The following is a 22948-nucleotide window of genomic DNA, read 5'->3' as shown; positions in this document are numbered from 1 at the left end:
GCTCTAATAAAGTGATTAATGTATTTTTCCAACATTTTTCAGATGAAAAAGCAATTTGGTGATAATGAAGCAATTACTCAGGAAATTGTTGGTTCTGCTCATGTGGAGAATTATGCCTTGAAAATGTTTTTGTATGCAGACAATGAAGACAGAGCTGGGCAATTTCATAAGTAGGTGAAAATCTTTGGGTTTCTTATCTGAGTTAAGATACTGGTCAGGGAGTGTGCATATCCAAATGCTCTTTAATTTGACTGGAAACAAGAATTGGGCTTTAATATATTGTTTTTCTCTTCTGGAAAACTCCATTTGTTACAACTTTTAGGTCTCTAACTTCACACATTAACTGGTATCCTTCCCCTTATATTCCTTACAGGTTTGGTCGCCTACTGGCAAGCCTTCTAAAATCGCAGGCTAATATTGTGCTTTATTTATATCAAGTGTGTTATAGTTTCTGTTGATTAGTGATAGTAAAATAGCTGTGATGATCCGTTATGTAGTTTGGTTTACAGCAATTACTACAGCACATTCCTGTGTTTTTCTAACCTGATACAGGATTTCGGATGTTCTACATAGAATATTCTGAACTAGAAACTAAGTGCAGAACACGTAACCAGTTTTAAAAAATACTAAACATTTTCTGCACAGTAGTTAGGGGACAATCAATATATTGCTAGATTTAAACATTGTGAAGCAGCTTCTGTAACATCAGATTAAAAGGAAAAAAAATAGCAATGTTTGGCTTGAAATAAGCCGGTATGATCTAAGATGACAACTCCTGAAATGTGGTTCTGAGAGACTGACATTACCAACTTAGCAAAATGTTTTCTTTTTTGCAGAAACATGATAAAATCCTTTTATACTGCAAGTCTCCTGATAGATGTTCTAACGGTATTTGGGGAGCTCTCTGAAGAGGTAAGTGTCAGGTATATGAGTGTATTATCTGACTGCTTTTCCAAGCACAGACGTTGCTTTTATAATCCGTGAATATAAATTTCAAAGAGCATAGGTTCTAATAGTGTAGCCAAATACTTGTTAGTAAGCCATAAAGAATCATGCTAATTATTTCAAGTCATATGTGAAATACTAGACATCTGTTAGAAGATGTTTCATGACAAGTATCAGTTAGAAATTCAAAGTTCGATTATTACTGTGGGACGCATAGCATTACATTGAGTAAGTGGGAATACTTATAGGGGAAAAACGATGCAAGGTTCCTGACTTTTCCCATCTTCACATTTTTCCATGTCCTTCTTGACATTCACAGACTTGACATCCTGTATGTAAATCCCCAGTCTGATAAGTATGCCTAATGTCCAGTCATACTTGCTCAGTTGTTGTGGCTACTTTCATTTGTAAACATTGGAAAGAAGGTAAAAGAATGGTCTTGATAGTGGTGCACTTCTTGAGTACTATAGGATGTAAGTGTAGATACTAAAGATAGGTCTTAGCCAAGCGAAATGCTTGCTGAAGAGTTCTTACAAGATTCTCCCATTTTCTGTAGCCTGAGACTATACCAATCTAAAATTTTCACCTTATCAAGAGGCACAAGTAAGTTTGCTTTTTGATGTGTTCTCTTAAAACTGCCTGCTCTGCACCCTGACATCCTTTACTGGATCCAGTTATAACACTTCCTAGAAGCCAGAAAGTGAATGCACATTTGCACATTGAATTGGACTGAAAAAACCCAATCTTAGTGTGTAGGAATCCAGTGCACAGAACAGTGCACTGATCCATTGACTCCTCAGAGTACCTGAAGCAATCCTGCTTTGAAGATGGAAGAAATTTTTACAAATGTCAGTGCACAATGCTAGCAGTGGTATGTTTTCTACTGTGTGTTGGCGTTTTTTACTGTTGATGCTGAAAGGACAGAAATGCTTTGTAATTGGAAAGAAGCAGAATTCTCACTGTGTTTAATTGCTGAAGACGATAAAAGAGAGCATACAAGAAACACAGAAAAGATTTGCTCTTCTGTATAGCATCATTACATTTCAACAGTTTCCTTATCCATTCTCAAGGGATGATGGGACAACTATGACTTGACTGTCTTAGACTTTTGCAGAAGCTTTTGTTTGCCTGAAAAACACTCAGCCTAATACCTGGTTATATAGTATGACATCTGTATTCAGACCACCTGCCTATTTTTTCAATAGATAATTGAAATTGCCTTCATATGTATCGACTATCAACTATTTAAATCAACAGGAAAAGGCATAGAAAGCAGATATTTGAAACCTAGAATCAGATGTTTTTAAATGGCAAGTGATTGATTTTTGGGCAGTAGGAATGGATTGTGTCACAGATGAGGAGTGGATGTTCTATATCTCCATATTAGAGCTAGGCAAAAGGATTTTCTGGAAGATGTGTTTTACGAGACAGCTTAGATCAGATCAGTAGGAAGCTCTGCAGTAGCAGCGTTCTTTTTGTTTACCTCAGTAGTAGCATTCATTCAATAGGACAGCCTTCTAAAAGGGACAGCAGTGATGTTAAAAATAAACCAAAACCAACAGCATTTCACTTCAGTTCTGGAATGATAAGCTTTGCAGTTGGGATGCAGGACAGACATCAAACAGTTTGTTCACTTCTCCTCTCTCCATCCAGCATCTTGGGTGTGAGGGTTGGGGGTGCTTGGCCCATCCTTAAATATGCTCTCCCCAGGGCACCACCAGATGGCGGAGGGTCTCAGCTATGTCCCGAGGTGGGTCCACTGGAGCTGTTTTTATCCAGCATGGGGCAGCCCTGGCCTCTCCTGACAGACACCATTCCTGCCATGCTGAGTTGCCAGCACCTAGGATGGACACCTGATACAACAGTGTCCTCACACTTTATCAAAAAATAATCGCCATATTAGAACAGAGGGGAGATGTACAGGCTCTTAAATATTGCGTAATAATCTTCTCTAAAAGTACCGTACTCTGGATGTGTGTTTTCTGCATTTTGTGGCTTCTACTGTGTTTGTTAAAAATAAAGGAATTTAATCTGTAACACTGACTGACCAGAAATGATTATTAAAACAAAGTTTAATAGAAAGCCATGTTTTCCAATTGCACTTTTCCTTTCTGAGGTGGAGTGAATGCATTTTAATAAATCTGTCATCAGAATAGGCTTTTTTTCTGGAGAACATCTTATTTTCAAAAATGAAGACCGTATCTTTCTCCCGAGGTGCCTGAGCATCCTGGGTGATACAATGTATTAAATAAGAGCAAGGGAGCTTGCTGGAGATACCCTTTGCATTTTGTCTCTCAACCCTGTTCTAGATGACAGTGCAATAGGCTTTGTGAAGTACAGTATTGAGTTTCACTTCATTAATTCTCAGAAACTTTGGATTTAATTTCCAAATTAATTTTTAGTTTTTTAATTCAAAAGTTAATTTTTAAAATTTTGGTGTTGATGTGAAGCATGCTATCATAACGTGCATTGTTCATTTGGGCAAATTATTCTGCTCATCCGTCCACATTTCTCATCTGTTTATATTCAGCCTTGTTCCTTGATTTATATTACCTCATAACTGTCAGAACTGGTTGTTTTCCATACAACTTTTGACAAAGTAGTTGATTTGCATAATCAGTTTAAGATTTCATGCAACAATTGAGAACTCTTCCTGGATTATTAAACAAATGCTGTTGTAACAGTCCAAGGAGATATAAACTGGTCAATTTTCATTTCATGTTTTGATATGTTAAAAGTTGTACCTAGGAACAGTAAAGTATATTCTAAAAAACAAAATGGAAAATCTCAATGTCACAGAATATTAAAAACAAATCATGTTAATCTGCAGTTACATCAGCCTTTCTGTATTCATGCTTTTAAATATATTTTTCAATTTTAAAACAATATAATTAGAAAAGATTTCATATTTCTGATCAGTAGCAGTATCATTTTAAGTTTCAAGTATTTAAAATAAATAATCATTTAAGTTTGTGGAGATAGGAAGCTTTCTTCATTATTTCATGTCAGTAATTACTACACAGTGCTATGCCTTTCATACTTTCATATACAAGACCTTTCATGGTCTTGGTATAATTTATTTCCTTTTCCTGACATTTCCTGCACTAATTGAAGATCTCCACATTTTCCTTTCATGCTGAGATCTTGTTAGAGCTGTTATTTTAATTATTTTTTTAAATTCACTTATTAATTTTACACGTTGTGTATCTTTAAAAGGGTGTCAAATGACAGCAGAGAAAGTGGAAAATATGTTTATATTTCTCTTTTGAATGCATTAATTCACAGAAGTGAGTGGTTAAAATGACTGGCCTTTTCCTTCCCCCAGAATGCCCAGCACAGGAAGTACGCCAGGTGGAAGGCAGCATACATTCATAACTGCTTAAAGAATGGAGAGACTCCTCAACCTGGCCCCATTGGACTGGAAGGAGAGAGCTTTGGTACGTATTTCCCTTTTCTTTTTAAGAGAGCAGAAGGCTGTGCCAAGGTGAAGTGGTGGTATGCACAGTTCTTCAGGGAGCACTCCTTAGGAAGCACAGCTTCCCCAGTTGATGTTCTGATGCCTTAAATCCATTCACAATGGGCTGCCTTCTGCTACTTCTTTTCAGCTTCTCCTGCTGTTATTTTTATTGGACCTTACTGTGTGATTGACTTATTTAATAAAACTTCTTTTTCTTTGTAGTGGAGATTATTATTTTCAATACAGCTACTCTCTAAGAAGTCATTGTCAGCTTTGGGCCAGCACCATGCATTTCTTTAACCACAGACCTTCTGTTAAATCTGTTCTGTAAAGTTATGATCCTTTTGCCAGTTTATCCTGTCTCAGAAGTTAAGTAGGAGTTGAAAGTGGACTGATCATAAGTGAATTCAACTTCAAAGCAAAGATCTGCTTGTGAGACAATCCCCTTTCTCCCTGTGTAATAATGTGGGTTTCAAAACAGGTTTATGGCCTACTCAGTACATACTGAGTTGGATTTTCTGCCTCTTTCTCACTCATCCTCCTTTTCCTTGTGTTTTCAGTTGTTCCTTCTGGCTACCTGAGCTCCCTGTACAGGATTCCTCGAGGTTCCCACTTTATCTAACAGTTAAGGAGGTGATTTCTAAGGACATCCACTTAACCAAACTGAATGTGTATCAGAACAAGTTGTTTTGCTTTCAATAGTGATCAGTTTCATTGGTTTTGGTAGTGACCAATTTCTTTGCTTTTCTCCTCAATGCAGATTGTATACAAATTTTAAAGGTTGATCTCTTATGAAATAGGATGTCATTGAAATGGATATTTTCACTATGCAAATTAAAACAGACTAATTCTGCGCAATGACAACCTGTGTATCATTCTTCACATACCTTAATGGAACAACTAAGAACATCAAATAATTTGTTATTTTTCTTCTGAGCTGGCATGTGAGACTTTGTGGGCTGTCAGTTAAGTTGATGCTAATTTATCTCTTAAGCTTGAATTTAGTAATACAAATTTCTCCAAATAAAAAGGGTCAATAAACAAATCTACAGTGCAAGAGGGAAAAATCTAGCTTGTAGAGCATGGCTTGTATCTAACCTGTAGAGCCACCTTATTGAGGTGGCTACATAAAGGTTTGTGAACATATGTATTAATATAGATAATCAATGTATTTATACATGCACACACATATGAATTATACATGTATATACACATAAAAGTAATTGTTTGTTTGTTTACATTCATTTGTGTTTGGGGTCTGTACCTGAGTCTTCAGTGGATTTTGAAGTCTGAACTTGTAATTTGCTTGTCGTAAGTTACGAGTAGGCTTGTAATTTCCTACACATTAGTTTTATTTTAAACGTATCAAAACATTAGGAAACTAGTTTCTCTTCTGGTTCTCAATCTTTTCATCATGCAATCTCATATTTTAATTCTTCTCCACATTGTAATTTATATGTCCTAGAGAGTGTTGCATTAAAAAAAAAGTATATTACCTTTTTTTTTTTTTAAGGAGAATGTGTACTGAACATCTATTGCAGCTTATTATTATCTTTGTAGTGTCTAAAAGCCTGGGTGCCAAGTATAATTTATTTTCAGTATCCTGGATAAAATACTGTTAATGTATTAGTACTCCAGAAACACTGTAACATAAGGAAATTCAAATACTTGTGAACAAATACCGAGTATGATAGTTTTATTTCCAAGCTACTTGTTTATTCTTGTTACTATGTTTTCCTAACCTAAAGACACCCTACTTAAACACTTAAACACTGGAATGGGTATCTTACCCACTGAAATATGCTTCAGTCTATGCACAGCTGTATTTGAAGTGAAGTATTAGCAAACTAATTTCTTCTTCAACATACAACCTTTGCCAAGGCAGTTTTCTTAATTGTCCATGCAGCTGTAGCAAGAGATACTTGGAATGCAACTCCAACTGCAAACATCACCACATCTTTGTCAAATTACACCAGGTTGATGATTTAATGGAGACTGCAACATGTGAGAGAAAAATCTCTTGTTATATTGACTGTAATGAATAGCTCAGTTAAATATTTTCAGCCTTAAGATGAGTGCTCTTTAGTGGTCTGGCTCATAGTGTGGTAAAGCTGACCTGATTATGTGAAGTGAATTATGAATTTTGAACAACTACAAAAATAGAATTTCTAAGTAAACATTACAAAGCTTTTGCTTAAAATCCATATGTGCAACCTGTAGAAGCTAGTTATTTCTCAAAAGCAACAAATAGGCTCTTTCTTGATTTTATTAATGCGGAGAGGTAACTAACTTGCTCTAGGCTACAAAAGAAACTGTTGTAGGAAGGAAAACAGAATTCAGGCTTTCCTCAAATCCTTGGTATTCCTTGCAGTTCATTACAGCTGGTTATGGGAATTGGTGAAGACTCTTGCTTTCATTACCAGGTTATGTCTACATGCAACTTAAAAGGGATGCAAATGCTGAGTGAATCAAAATTTTAACATCCCTTTTGATAGAGTGCCCGCAAGATCTGTAATTTGCCAATATGTTGTTTGGTTGTTTTGTTGTTGAATTGTATTTCATGTAGAGAGATTATTTCTCACACTCCTATTTTCTGGGAAGTGAAATGAAAAATATGTGTTGATGTTTATTTTTGACAGTTAGCTCCATAGTGTAGGTGTCCATAATGTTTCACAGAACAAGACAAAAATGTGATGCAAATTAATTTTCATGAGAAGAATCAGTAAAAAAGTGTTTCAATTCTTGCTTTGTGCATCATAAGAAGAAAAGCAGTATTGTTTGAATGTATGACTGGACCTTCCCCATTCCTTTCTGCTTGCTCATTTTCTTCCTCCCCTAGCATGTGGAAAAAGTCTGTTTAAATAGAGTGAAACTAGGTCTCTGTAGCTTGACAAATTACCATTTTTTTCCGAAGTGTTATTTTTTTTGTGATTCTTGAAAACCATACTGTAACTATTGGAGATGTTTTTACAGTAACATAGGCATGCTTTATGCAGTTCTGCTGTTGGATTTATGGATGCTTCTGTCAGGATGCCACCATGGAAACCTTAAAATGACATGCTTAATTTATTAATGCAGTTGGAATACAAGTCCTAGAGTACACATAAAGGTTACTTAGCATTAGCCCTAGGTCATCCAACAAGATTTTACACTGATGGAAAAAAAATGGAAATAATGAAATATTTGAATATAAATGGTCATGATATAGCCACAGTAAATACATCAAATGTAATCACTTTCATTGCAATATATAATATGTAGGCTACATTTCTATTACAGAATTTCAGAAAACCTTAATAGTTCCATCTAGTAAAAAGAATAGTGTGGGAAGCTGATGGGTTTTTGAGTTCATTTCTCAATGTTGGGGAAAAAAATACTTGTTTGGTTTGTTTTTTAAAAGCAGTGTTCAAATAGAACCTTACATTGTGAATCTTTTAGCAACATCTCAAGCGAAAGAGAAACAATTCTGCGGAATGAAAAAAAAAAAATAAATTGATAGATTATAATTCTCTGAACTCAATAAAAATAGGAGTCCACAGAACTGGAGGAGTCTGGACTCCTTAAAAATAAAAATGTTGCTAATTTTATATTTAGTGCACTGATCTGCTGTAGTTGTCATGATCAGTGCTTGCTTACACTAGAAAAGGGAATGCCATTAAGCCTTGAGAATCCTCTGTTTATATAAAAGTATCTTTGGATGGTTGGTTATGGGCCTCGGATGATTATTTCACAAAGCCTTGCCTTCAGTAAATAAATAATTTTCAAAAACACAAACAAGTGGTCTGGGTATACTGTAGCTCTGCAGAAAATTTAAAGAGCTCATGGATTCGTTATGCTGGGATTCAAACACGAAGGCTGATGAGGTTCCAAGACAAAAAACTCAGCTGGAGCTGAAATGAAATGTAAAACAATTGTGTCACTGTTCCACAGCCTAGTATTTCAGCATCTTTAAGCAAATTGTAGGGAACTTTGAATTCTAGGTTATTTCTGCTGCATGAGAAAATAATTTTCTGATTTTTTACCGTTCATTCCCTGGGAAATTTTTTTTTTTCAGTTATATTATGGATGTTCTAATTACAGAATTTAAAACCTCTGTTGACTTAAAAGGATTTCAGGCTGCTAAAAGTGAACATTTATCTGGCACTACTGTTAAAAACTATTCACAAATACTGAAAGTGGGTATCTTAAAATGTTTCTGATACTTTAGTCTTTGATAAAGAATATTTTAAGTATTTGCTTTCCAGAAAGAATAGTTACAATGCTTTTATGATATTTGGGCACTTTAAAGACCTAAGAAGACTTAATTTAAACAAAACTACTTTTATGTTTAATACAGTTTTAACATTGGCCAATTGCATAATGAGCAAATCAAACAGTTGAGCTTAATCTTTTTGTACAAATAGCTGATTAAAAAGTAGATTGCCCTTTTGTGAATTTGCCTCTTGCCAGCACTGTCATTACAGGTGGTCACCACTTCTGACTTTTTTTGATTGTTTTTAACATTGCGAGACTTTAACCCTTTGAGTTCATGTCTTCCATGGCCAGTGTTGCCCACAGCATTGCACTGTTGCAGCAGTGAGTAGAGACCCTGAACTATGCAGTGCGGAAGTTGGAAACTGAAACTGGGAATGGCTTGGAGAGAAGATGGGAGCAGTGCAAGAGAGGCATAAATATGGGGCAAAGGGTTGCAGATATGGGACATGTCAGTGCAGAGAAAGAAATCAGAATTGCCTTGAGAACCAGATAAGAGCAACAGGAAGCTGAAAGGGGAAGAATAAAGGAATACATGCATTAACAGGTTAAATGTGGGTATGAAATTGCAGGTAATTCTCATAGCTGAGATACTAAGCACAGTGGAAGCATGTTTTCTCTCACTGCATCATTCTTAAAAATGGCTTAGAAGTTTTTACAACAGCTTTCCCAAAATCCTAGCTTCAAGCAGACACCCAGCTCGGAAAATTCAACTTTATGGCTAGAAATTGACCAAGCTATAAATAATTGGTAACAGTGTTACAAGTAATATTTGGCAGCCTCACCTTCAGACAGCATGATGAGTGTTGTGCATAACTATTTCATTCATTTTATGTATAGTAAGCCTCTGTGGTTTTGATAATTTTTTTCTGAAACTGTTTAATTTTTTTTTTCAGTTAACACCAAAACCATTGAAAAATACAGCATTCAAACAATGGTTTCCTATCATTACATTATTATTTAAAAGACAGCAATGTTTACTCTTGAATCTCACCTTTTGCCAGTTTTCAGACATTTAGTTTTATTTCCGTGCATGTTAGCCACATGATATTGCAGTATGAGCTACTAACAAAAAATACAGCAAAAGAAAAATCTGGCACCTTAAGATATTCTTTGTCTTCCAGAAACCTATCAGGTGTTCATTTGCATGTGTCAGAAATTGTTCCATAAAACCACAGTGTATTTATTAAAGTCCACTAAAAATTTTCTCATGACAATACTTGATTTTACTCTGCTTTATAGCCTTTTATTTTAGTAAATCTTATTGTGAATTACAAGGTGTTCAGGCATTTTTCATAAAGGTAGCATGCAAAGTTTTTCTGGGAGGAAGAAGGACTCACATGGGAAGCAATTCTGATATTTGTAATAGTAATATTTTTAATAGTAGACCATTTAATTATTAAGCAGTAGAAGTGTTTGCATAACACATAGTCTTGTGTAGTTGAAGATCAGTGTGGATTTCTTAAAAAACATCTCTTCTGCTAGCTCTACACACATACAAGTTTTGTGCTCCCATTTTTCTTTTGTTCCTTCTCAAGCACTGACTGTTAAAAGAAGCAATTCCCAAAACTGTGCTTGTTCCATCTGACATCATTGATATAGGTGAACACATACACAGTAAATGGAAATTAGTTGTTTTAAACTGAACTGAATTCAAATGAAAGAGCCGGAATCAACCACATATTCTAAATTAACTGGATCATTAGCCTTTAAAGTAATATTAAATAAACTAGACCAGAATCTTAAGAACATGACTAGATTGAAAAATATGTATATTCTTTGTGCATGCTATGGGATATATTGAACCTTGTTATTCTTATAGCTCATTATGTGCTCTAACTGTTCTAGACGCAATTACGACTTAGCTAAGATGCATTTAGTTTCTTGTTTGGTATTACTTTCCCAAAGTTCCTCTTGGTTGCTATTTATTTGGGATTTGATACGGGGTAAAAGAATTGGCACTGTCTAGCCTTTCATGAAGAGTTTGTAAGGCAAATACAGTTTTCCATATTCTGGTTCATGTATATGTTAAAGTGTAAGTTACTGCCTGTTTCTAGTAACTTGTTCAACTTCTATGGATGCAGTACATGAAGGTATAACAAATTGTTCTAATGAGACAGCTTATTCAGATCAGTAAGGAAATGATTCTTCAATTTGAACAGAAGAGATCTTTGAAACTATGTGAGTTTCTAGATCTTTATTGTATGGTATGTTGCTTTTTACCTTTTCAAATCAACTCTATGTGATTTGGGTTGATGTTTTATGTCACACTGTGTGGGGGCAATTTTTTTGGCAATAAAAATTTGAAAGGAGATTTTAAGGAAAGCCAAAGCTTTCAAGTGTTTGTACATAACAGTTGCAGTAATTCTTATTTTCTGTCATTTTAGCAGATGCTGAAAGGGAAGAAGCGGGGTCATCTTCTGTCCATGGTGGAACAACTCAACCATCATCATCATCATCATCTACATATGAAGCTAACAACATACCAACTAGTAATTACACTGGCATACATATACCACCAGGTGCCCATGCACCAGCCAACACTCCAGCTGAAGTACCTCATAACGCAGGTATGTCCAAATCACACCTCAAAAATCCATGCCTTTACTGGGAGATGAATTCTTGCCCAAATTCTAGTCCATCACATATAGAGTAGAATAACACAGTATTGTGTGGCAAAAGCACCTTCATAAGCTAAAATGTAAAAATGCCATTTGAAATATTTTTTAATGTTTTTTTAAAATATATAAATCTTATTTTGGAGGACTTCTACAGAAGACATATATGGACTAAGAAAGTGAAGGTTCTTGCAGACAATTTTTTTGTCTTCTCTTGAATCAGTAAAATGTTGCGTTGCAACATCTGTACTGTAAAACACAATGTGAATATTTCACTTGATAGATGAAATTGTATTACTTCATTTCATATGTAGCTTTCTCTGTGGAGATAGGCTGCTGTTCTTCATGTGGAAGCTTGTCCAACATAGTGTTGAAGTTGCTACAACTCTCTAGTAATCATGCCTGATGTACCATTCATACTGATTTGGTTTGGCTTGTGCTCCTTTTCCCATGCAAGTGCTTTAGTGTGATTGACTTCAGACAATATTATTAATGGGAATTTTGTCCCTACTGCTAAACATACTGGCTCCTACATCTTTCTTATTATTATGTGTAATTTTTGGACCAAAACCAAGTTCTTAAAAATTACAAGTTCCTTCCCAGATGCTGTATTTAAAAAAAAAAAAAAGTATTAAGTGATTGGTAAATACAACTTTTTACCTTAGGGGAACTTTTTATAATAATCACAGAATAGAATTATTAATTAATGATTAATAAGAGTAAAATGTTGAAAGCTCTTCATTTCAATCCTGATGATCAATTATTGTTCAGATACATTTTTATATTATGGAACATATGAGATTTTTGTCGCACAATCCCTCCTTTTATTTTACTTTCTCATTTTAAAAATGCTTCACCCTATGAAGAGTTCAGGATGCTCTTTTCTTCAGCTTTATCAAAGGGAAGTCCTTCAGATATGTAGGGGATTTTTGGGTCTGTGAGGGAGAGTATGGGGGTTTTTTTACCAGATCTGAAAATTACAGAGTATGTGCCTTGTTGGAATACATGAATTCTGTGCATTACATAGTTTTAAGCCCACCAGTCATTCAATGGAGTGACGTAATTTAGAAAAATTACTATACCCTCTTCCTACACAGCAGATGTTGTAGAAATAACTATACCAATCTGGTGTGTTCTGGACATACTGCAAAAATACAGTTTTGGAGCAAAGCAATTGAGTGTACCTAAAATGGGAATACAGATACAAGAATGTTTCACAGCATAAAGTGCTGTTTCTTCTTCTAGCACCACTATTTCCCTTTTAAACTTAGCTCCCTTTTTTATTCTCACTAATTGTTTTCAAAGGAATTAGGAAGGAGACAGTTTGCAAGTGTGAGGTGACAGGCATGGGGCTTTAAAAATATAATAATATAGACTGCCTCTGGTATTAGAATGTAGAATTCAGATTTGAAATATAAAAGTTTACTCACACTTTTCTTTAGCAGGTTTTCCTCAATACACTAGGGTAACTAGTGTCTCTTGGACTAGTATTTTCTTATTTTTTAGTGCTTGAAATTTAGTTTCTGTGAAATCCTGTAAAGTGGATGACAGACTCTACGTTCTTCTGTTTTATTTTGTAAAACATTCATATTTGAAGTGAAAGCATTAAAATTATTGTTAGAAATTTTCAGAATTAGTAAGCTTTCAGCTGCTAAATTTGAAAATCAGTAAGTGTACCTGTTCTGTTTTGTTTGCTTACTTTTAAAGCCAATAAGTAAGAATAATCCAAGGCCATTTTTTTGCGTTGATTTGCAGGAGTGACAAGTAACACCATTCAGCCTACTCCTCAGAATATTCCTCTAGTTGATCCTTCCCTTTACAGCGCTCAGTCTTCAGGTAGGCTTGTGGCATTTGTATTGTTGTACATTGCCGTACTGTATCCTCTGTGTCTCCCCTGCACTGAAGGAAGAAGTTTGAGAAATACTGTCATTGTTACCTGAATGCTATTCCAGAATTTTAAAAAGAATGGACAACATCTAAGCATTGTGTTGCTAAGAGTTTAATAGTTTCTGAAAGCTGTTACAATATAGTGTTGTCTGTCTGACTACTTTGAACCAATGAGCTATCATTGTGTAAGGCGTTTTATTTTTCATATTGTTGCTTCTCAGGTGAGGGTCTGATATACTTTGCAAAGCCTATATTCCTGATAGCCTTGCTAAATTATATTTTTTGTAATTAATACACATTCCCTTTACTTAAAATTCATTCTACAGGGTCAGCATGTAAGTTACTTATTAACTTCATAAAATAATTCATAAAACACTCAAGTTGTGTTTTCCTGCAGAATAATTGTGCGTGCTTCCTGACTGTAAGTAGTACCTGTGTTAAATGAAACAATTTATAAGGTACTGCGAATGATGTTACTTTGATATACCATTAATCAAGGCTTTTATCTTCTAAGATGTCGTCTGTCTTTGGTGTTGAAATCACTGATAACCTATATCATATGTATTTTATGTCCGCTTGCATATTCCATGCTTTGAAATGTACACATAAGGGCTAACCTTAGGGAAACCACAGCCTGTGGAAGAGTAGTAACTGACAATAAAGCTGGAATCATCCTAGATTCTAATTTGAACACTCATGTACATTTGGACAAAGAGTTAACTGTTTTCTAAGAATTTTTTTTTAATAGAGAAAATAGTATTAAAAAACTCCATAAATTACATCTGTTTCTAATAATCCGATTTTTCTTGGCAATATAACAAGGATGTTGAGTGAGGAGGAGGTCTCGAAATCCTGGTACAAAATCTGTTCACATTCTTCCCTACAGTTTATCCTCATCTGGGAAAGCTGATAGTATACATAATTGCTATGATAAGTTCTAGTGCTAACCACAGTGAAACATTGTCTGTTATGACTACAAAGTTTATATAGGTATGCTTTTGTATTTTATAACTTACAAATATTTAGTTACTTTATTATGTTGTTGAAGAGTGTGTCTGTTAAAGTAGCTTTCCTGAAAAAGCATTTTTGCTTCAATTGAATGCTATAGTAGGAATTCAATGTTTAACTTGTTTTTAGTCTGCTGGCATAAGAATGCTTAAGGATGTTTCCATTTTAATGTATTAGAAAGCCATTTTTATAGAAGATGTCTTAAAAATAGCAAATTTTGCCACTAATAGAGCCATATTAACCTCTAGTATTCTTCTGAAGAGCAAAAGGTACTATAGGTGCTGTAGTTTTTCTGGCATATTATTGTAATCACAGAATCACAGGATAGCTTGAGCTGGAAGGGACCCAGAAGGATTGAGTCCAACTCTTATGTGAATGGCCCATACCAGGATGGAACCCACAGCCTTGACATTGTTAACACCATGCTCGGGCCAACTGAGCTGGAAATAATGTTTCATGTGGCAGTAACTCATTTCATTGAAAACAACACCTCAGACCTGTAGCTGAAACATTGAAACTTGGTGATAGTTTTTGAGTTTTGGGGACTGCTGTGGGGATTTCAGTAGCTCCTTAACTGAAATGGCTCAAAGTTTTACTTAAGTTTTGCCATAGTAACTGCTAGTTGGAAGGCACATTTTATGGTGTTTGGAAGCAAAGCTTTCATGTTTAACTAGTTTAACATGATCTTCTAGACAGTCATTGTAACAGGTTTTTTGGTAACTACTCTGAAAATTTTAGTCATCATTGTTTCTTGGTTTTAATGTTCGTTTCTGGTTGTCAAAAATGTCATAATTTTGATTGAAACTTTAATTTTTTCTTAAGACATTCCATTATTCAATATCTGAATAGTATCAGTGCATTGCTCCCTCTTACCACCTTCCTGAGATAACCTGGTTTAATAAGTACATAAATAAAAAGGAATCATGTTTATGAGAATGCGTAGTAAGTAATATTGTGTAATTAAGAGATTAAGACCCTTGCTGAGCACCATGATAAATCTCTAACGTGATCTAACCTGAGTATTTGCATGCCTGCATTCCTGCTCTGCACATCAGTTGTGTCGCTACAAGTTTGAGTCTTGTAACAGCTCAAAGTGTTACATTCTTATGAGGGAATGCTGCAAAAGTGCACCCAGAGAGGTGATAGAGGTCATACAGTAGGTTCTTGGTTTGAAAGCTTAGGAAACAGTGTCGGTTACACAGGAGTCTGAGAGGGCGCAGGGGATGTGTCAGCAGAGGTACAGTGACAGTTTTGTTTGCATGTGTGGAATTAAGAAGCTTGAGAGCAGTGGAAAGTGTTTGTCCTTGCCTGTCACTGTCTTGTTGTGCATTCTTCTCCTCATGCTACTGAGGAGTCCTTTCTATGCCAACAGTGGCCTTGTTCTCTAACCAATAAGCAGATTGAGAAATGCCTGTATCTCTTAATGGATGTACAAAACTGTGGGACCCAAAAGCCCTCCCCAGTTCCTGAGCTGCAGTATACATATCTGGGCTAGATCCTTGCTTCGTATTGAGGTACATACCATTCCTGTGGAACAGAAGTTGCCTTTGGACAGGAAGGAGGGATGGATCAGTGTTGCTCTCCATCCGGTAGATGTGCAGAGCTAGCACAGTGCAAGGTACATTTGTTCCATGATTTAGAAATTATATCTGTGTCTATACTAACAAATTATACATGCCTGCAAATATTTGGCATGGAGAACAGCTGGCACAGAACCTCTCACATCCATACTATTAAACTTTTAAACCTAAACAAGGTAGCTCATAAAGACATTGAATGGTCTGTAGCTTGCTCTGACCACAAGTCGTGCCCAGGAATTGTTTGGGAAAGTTCTAGTTTTCATGGGCCAAAACCATACTGGAGTCTGTTCCAGCAGTTTGACACTGCAGACTGTCAAGTTTGAGTGCTAAGACGCCTTCCTTGGCAGTGTTGAATGTGGTAGTCTAGGCATAGCCAAACAGGATATTCCGCATATTCCTGCAAGACTCTTTCTTGTAGTAAGATCAAATGTATATTTTAAAAATTAATTGTATATTTTCTTTGCTTCCCATAACATGGGAGAAGCCATTTGATTAATACTGTTATGGGAGAAAAGCTTTTGGTGGAGAGGAGTCAAATATTTTATCAAAGGAAGATTAAGTTAAAGGAATAGTGTTCTTTGGTTTTTACTCAGCATGAATTTTTCAATAGTTGTCCTGTCCTGTGGGAACAAGTTTCAGAGTTTAATGTTGACTTTTGAAAGTGTCAAAGCTTTTGCATTTAAGCATGGGTTAATGTGTCTGACAACAGAATGTAGAGTTACACAGCGACTTCATGTACGTGTGCGTGCACTTCTCTGGTGTAGTTTTCTTAAAAAAATTTATTACCCCTGGATTTTGCTAACACTAAAGGCATTCATAGTTGCGCTACATGGTTTTTATAAGATCTTCTTACATTGCCATATGGTCCCTTCCACAGGTGGCATAGTATAAAGAAAGCATTTATCCATTGTAGTTGTATGTATAATATAATGTTTGATATTCTACACACAAAGTAGAAATAATAATTTGACATTGAATGTGTTTTCATGATCTTAAAAAGAAATCCTTGATTATATTTTCAGTGATTTAATGGGAAAAAAGAGTATCTTGTTTCAAAAACCATTTGTTACCTTTGCCATCACTGTTTTTATGCACCAATTTGTGTGATTGAAATGTTCTTAAATCAACTGCGGTATATTTGGGCATCATAAAAAGGAAAAACATCTGATGGGTAGAAAAGGATTCCAGAGAGAAGCAGATATATTATGTAAAATGCACGTTACTTTCATTCTAAAACTGCTTTTTTTCCCCAAAATTATTTCACCATCTCTAGTCAAATTGTTTACACTTTGTGTTCATCTTAAACTAAAAGAATCATGCCGGATTCCATATTCCTGACATGTTTCAGTAATATAACTACAGTCCTAGTAATTCCAGAATAACACAGAAGCAGTTTGTTTCAGAATAAATACGGTATACCTTTCCTATCTCAGTGTTGTTGGGCTTTTTTAGAGCCAAAAATCACTGGATACTTGAGGCTGGAAGGGACTTCAGGAGGTGGTCTGGTCCAACCCCTCTACTCAAGGAAGGGTCATGTAAAACCAGTCACTCAGGACCATGTCCTTTGTGTCTCCCCCTGCCTGTGCACTCTCCCGGTGGTTTAATTTGCTGCACTGAAGAAGTTTGAGAAAAAATGTCACTGCTAATTCAAAAGATAGTTTTTGAATCTCTCCAGGGACAGACACCACAACCTCTCTGGGCAACCTGTCCCAGAGCTTGGTCACCCTCTGAGTAAAAACTGTTTCCTGATGTTCAGACAGGACCCACCTGTGTTTCTGCCTCTGGTCTTGTCACTGGACATCACTGAAAAACAACCCATCTCTGTCCTTTGAATACTCTCCCTTCAGGTGTTTATATACATTGATAAGATCCCCCTGAGCCCTCTCTTTTCTAGGCTGAGCAGTCCCAGCTTTCTTGGCCACTTCTTGTATGAGAGGTGCTCCATTCCCTTAGTCATCTTTGTGGCCCTTTGCTGGACTGTCTCCAGGATGTCAGTCCATCTCATTTTTGCTGAGGAGCCCAGAACTGGACACAGCACTCCAGATATGGCCTCACTAGGGCTGAAAGGGACAGGATCACTTCCATTGAGCTGCTGGCAGTGCTCTTCCTACTGCAGCACAGGATGCCATTGTCTCTCTTCACCACAAGGGGAGATTGTTGGCTCATGGGCAAATCAGTGTTCACCAGGACCCTCAGATCCTTCCCTCCAAAACTGCTTAACCCTTAGAATATATAAATTAAAGTCAGTTACTAACTTTTGTTAGTAAGTACAGTCATTACAGTACAACTATACTTTTGATGTAAGTACAGTCATTACAGTTAACTTTTACGTTATTTTGAAAACTTAAGAACACAGAGCTGGTTTGTTTCTATTTTGCTTTTCCATTGTGAGGTGTTGACTTCAATAGGAGCTCAGGCTCCTGAGCACATCAAAAGATCAACCCTCTTACTGTATAAACTTTGGTTTATAAATTTTAAATTATTATTTTTTTCCCTCAAGTTATGTCATAATAGCATCTGAGGTAGATTTCATAATAAATAAGGCTTTATGCCAGCAAAACATTAATAGAGCTCATACTGTAAAAATAAGATTAGACGGGTGAATTTAGGCTTGCTTCCAATAAATTAGTTGAATACTGGACTGATTCCTTGGCCAGTTTTTAAAGAATGATTTTGTAGTTTCTTTTGGCATCATAGCATGAAGCTACTTTCTTTGAGGGGAACTTGGTCTTTTTAATTTCTTAAAGATGTTCAGTAATGTTGTCGCAGATTGACCTCAGCTGCTTTTAGTCTGTGACTTTATTTAGGTTACAAAATAACTGAGATGTGTGCCTGTGTTTATGCAGTCCCTCACATGTATTTACTCACATGTATATGTATTTTAAGAGATTTAATGTGGCTTCACTTACTAAGCACTAAATTAATATATACATTGCATTGATAATGAGCCCACCAATATGTCCCTCAATGGTTATATTTATTTGTTGAAAGGAAAATAAGTAGAGTTCTAGAGCATATTTTAAAAATTGATAAGATTAATCTTCCGAGTGCTTACCTTTCTGCTTTTTATATGGGTAGGGTTATTTTGAAAATCAGCAGACCAGTCTAGTTTTTAATATTCCCAGGTTTTTTGGTTTTTGTTTTTTTTTTAATTTGTTCAAAAGCTGTTCTTAAATAATAAGATTAGGGGAAGGAAAAGCAAATATAATAGACATTTTTTGATAAGAACTGAGATTCTTTAGTAAACATTCTCACAGTATTGCTAACAACAGTTCTATTTTGAAGGAAAGGATCCAGCTAACTACAGTTGTGCCATAAAATATGGTGTTAAGTATATTAATGTAGTTGCTTAAAAGTAAAATGTACTTAGAGAGCTTAATCTTTGTTTAACTATATTTTATGTAAAATGTATGCTGTATTTAAAAATGCATTTTCTCTTAATCTGTGAAATCTGTTCAATGCTTATAAGATGCTGTGTGGGAAATTATTAAATATATACATAATCATTAGTGTTTTATATAATTATTTATCCGTGCCCATAAAAATCTATCATTTACAAGTTAAGTTTTTTTAAAAGAACCTGAGGAAAGATTTTATAATTTGTCCATAGATTATTGGAGTGGGATGGGATTAGCCTTAAAACTCCCAGTGAATTTGTGGGTGGAAGGATGTACAGTAACACAGCTGTGCTTTATTTTGCACCCACATCAGTGATACTATTCACATATAAAATCTTCTGCCAGTTAGGGCATAAGTCCCTACTATGCCTTCTCCAAGACTGAATGTGTGTGTTTGAGCACTACAGAATTCCTAAAGTTTTAACTTACATCAAGAAAATACTCGGATTAATAAGTAAAAGTTGGTTTATTCTATATTATGGGAATATCTTTTGCTAGTGTTCTCCAGTGTTAAAAAAATGGGCACATTTAATGACATCAATCTTTCAGTCTTCTGACATAAATTGGAAACGTAAAAATTATTTGGAAAAATGGAAACATAAAATTTGTTGATGAAAATGAAAACACGCCAGTGAGAAATGTTTCTACATTCTGAAAAGTTATTCCAGTCGAGAAGGAACAGTTTGTAACTATGTATTATTCCTGAAGAGAGCAGAGTAATTATGCTGTGGACACAAAAAGCACTGTCCCTGTTTCTTGCAGGTTGTAATATGATTACAGCTAACTTAATGTCATGTAAAAGCTCTACTTTGCTGTCTTAGATGAAGAGCAGATCTTTCTCAAAGGTATTGGCTTACTTTTGAAAGGCACTGGGTCATGCAAATAGCAGTGTTTAGAAAGGTCCTCACATTTTTCAATAGCAAAGAAGTTAAGCTTTATGTGAATGGAAAGAAAAGAGAACAGAACAGAAGAAATACTGTATCTTGGTCTTTGTCATACTACCACAAATATTAGCCTGGTTTTCATAATATTACCACAAATAGAAGTAAAACATAAAAATCATAAGAAAGGAAGCTGAAGTCAGATTTCCTTTGTAGTAACTTTGTAATACTTATATTTTTGCAGGAGAAGTCCGCTTGACTCCAGAGGACTTTGCCAGAGCTCAAAAATATTGCAAATATGCTGGCAGTGCTTTGCAGTATGAAGATGTGAGCACTGCTGTGCAGAATCTACAGAAGGCCCTCAAGTTACTGATTACAGGCAGAGAATGAAGCTTTAATCCACCAGATTCATGTCTTTCACCTAAAGAGCTAACAGTTTATTACTGTACCTGTTAAGGAAGTGGAGTTACACAGAAATTCTCAATCCCATCATTCATGACAATGAAACCACTGTTTCAGTGTCAGATTAGCAATTAATGGTACAGTAGGAATCTCTGTTTCCATTTTACAGACAGTAGAGCTTGAAACATGAATGCAGTGGCTTGCTGTATACAAAATATTGAAGAAAGTACTGTGAACACCAGTCAAGAGTTAGAATTCATCTTGCAATATTTGGATTATCAGAATTGGAAAATGCTGACTGTAAAAAACTTGAGAATTAGGATGTTCTGTTAAAATTCTTACTCTTGTTGTATTATTGCAAACAATTATTTAATAGGTATAATAGCTTTAAAATGGTAACTAAGATTAGTGCTTTCCTTCTGAAATGAGAGCATGTGAGAAGGCTGACAGGTCCATACTTGGAAGGACTTTCTATACTTAAATCATTTCGGTATTTGTATTATCTGAGACATGAGTCTAAGTTGAGAAAGTCTTGAGGATCTTCGTATTTCATTTGAAAATGTGCTGGAAAAAACATCTCTTGATACTTCAGAGGGAGTTGTTTTGATGGTGTTCCAATCTAATCCCCCACAGCTGTATGGACTACTACATGTATTCTTGATTATTGGTTCTTGCTCCTTCTGTGTGAACACTTACAATTTTGTATATGTATGGGCAATTAAGAGAAAATACTAATATTTATCAACAAGGATCCTGAAATTGGAGGCAGAGATTCTAAATAACATGAGCTTTCAGGAAGACTAATGTCAAAACTGTTCCATCTTTTTAAGAGGCTGGAAAAAAGCTTGTTCTTCAGCTATTAAAGCACTATAGGTTTGTCTCTGGTATTAGTGTCATAGAGCTTTGTATTTCCAACTAATATTTTTCCTGTCTGCTTTGTTGTGAAGACTTTTTGGACTTGGGATTTAATTAAAATATCTTGGAAACTGAATCTTGAGTCTTTGTGAGGTCTACTATTGCAATAATAGAGCTCTTGATTGTTAAAAATCCCCCCATGCTGTTTAAAAGAAAGAATACACAGTCTTTTAACTGGCATGACATAATAATTGAATACACCATAAAGCATGTCTGATTTATGTAATAATTTTAATGACATTTTATCTGATCTCTTTGTCTTTCCAAGTTGCTGGATCAAATCCATGTTTTTTATAGCTGCACTGCTTCGGAGTGACTAAAATAAGTCTTATATTCAAAGCAAAAAGATGAGGAAAAGAAAATCAAATATAAGCATGCATTAAAGTTTAGCTGGTTGTATCCTTTTAAGAGTGTAGTGTCTTTGACAGCAGATTTGAAATGGGTAATATGAAACTTGTAAATGTATGCTTAAGCACTTTAGTTGACTGAGATTTAATAGATAAAATGTGATATTTTTTGTGTCGCTTTCTGATATGGTATAGCGTGCTAATCTGGACAGTGACTTGGGTTAGATTTTAATTGTTTGGGGAATTTAGAATAAAACCATCTGAAACTTTTTTGACAGTAATGCTGTACAGACCTGAGCAGTAAGTCTGTATTTTGTACAGTTTTTCATGCGAAATAGATTTCTCACTTCAATATCAAACTGAATTACTGCAAATTCTTGTACGTATATAATTGTTGGTTTACACTGTAGCATTGCTATAAAATACATGCAGCATTGCTATAAAATAGTCAGAAGATGCTTTCATTTCAGGATCATAAGACTATTTTCTAAAACCAGCTTCAGTCCCCAGAACTAGTAGGAAGAAATTCAGTTTTCCTATTTCTATTTATAAAATAATGAAAAGAACTTTGGGGCTTTTGTATTACATGCAAAAATAAGTAAGCTATGATATAATGCAGTATTGATTTGAGGCTTTTAAATTAAAATTGTTGGGGTTTTCTGTGATTGAATGATCTGAAGTGGAAGTACATAACTACACTTGAAAATGAAAATTTAAGTATTTCTTAAAGTGTATAAAATATTTTCTGTTGGCCATGGTTATATTGAACTTCTTGGTTCCTCTAGGAAACCAGGGAATCATCAGCAAAAAAACAATAAGTAATGCAAAATTCATAAGCAATTTTTTTGACTGATCATTTACACATCTGTTAACCTTCTTCTGCCTAGAAAGAAACTGAAGTGTTCCTGAGGAGAATGGAGATGAAAATGCTAATACAAAAGTTTAAGAATTTCTTAGAGAAGCTAGCAGGACATTCTTTCTGAAAATAAATTAGTGTTTAGGAGATTTACTATATAAAATTTCATGTAAAATGGAGCATATCCTAATACCAACCTTCAGACCACAATACCTGACATAGCCTATTGAGTTCTATTTTGCATAAAATTATTTTGCTGTGATCATTTATTTTTTAATTGAGAAGTTTTCTAACAGCTCATAAAATCATGTTTTAAACCCCATCTTTAAGCTGCTAATTTTTGATGTAACAGACTGAATATTTATCATCCAAACTGATGCCTAAAGTAAATTATAGCAAAGCA

General features: G+C 35.2%; 1 protein-coding gene across 2 annotated transcripts in view; it reads left to right on the top strand.

Annotated features, from left to right (window-relative positions):
* Nucleotides 1-21418, top strand: part of VTA1 (vesicle trafficking 1) — a 37865-nt gene extending 16447 nt beyond the window's left edge. The window contains exons 3-8 of one of the 2 annotated variants that reach the window (XM_048297554.1): nucleotides 43-170; nucleotides 837-912; nucleotides 4271-4382; nucleotides 11044-11223; nucleotides 13027-13107; nucleotides 20270-21418. In XM_048297554.1, coding sequence (XP_048153511.1) covers nucleotides 43-170; nucleotides 837-912; nucleotides 4271-4382; nucleotides 11044-11223; nucleotides 13027-13107; nucleotides 20270-20415 — 723 coding nt within the window. In that variant the 3' untranslated portion in view covers nucleotides 20416-21418. Of the gene's footprint in view, nucleotides 1-42; nucleotides 171-836; nucleotides 913-4270; nucleotides 4383-11040; nucleotides 11224-13026; nucleotides 13108-20269 lie in introns of both variants that reach the window. The other variant, XM_048297553.1, reaches the window with a different exon arrangement.
* The last annotated feature ends 1530 nt before the right edge of the window (nucleotides 21419-22948 follow it).

Source organism: Corvus hawaiiensis, chromosome 3, assembly GCF_020740725.1.
Source record: "Corvus hawaiiensis isolate bCorHaw1 chromosome 3, bCorHaw1.pri.cur, whole genome shotgun sequence".
NCBI lineage: Eukaryota > Metazoa > Chordata > Aves > Passeriformes > Corvidae > Corvus > Corvus hawaiiensis.
The sequence above is the reverse complement of the archived record's forward strand: the minus strand, read 5'-3'. Positions and strand labels throughout refer to the sequence as shown.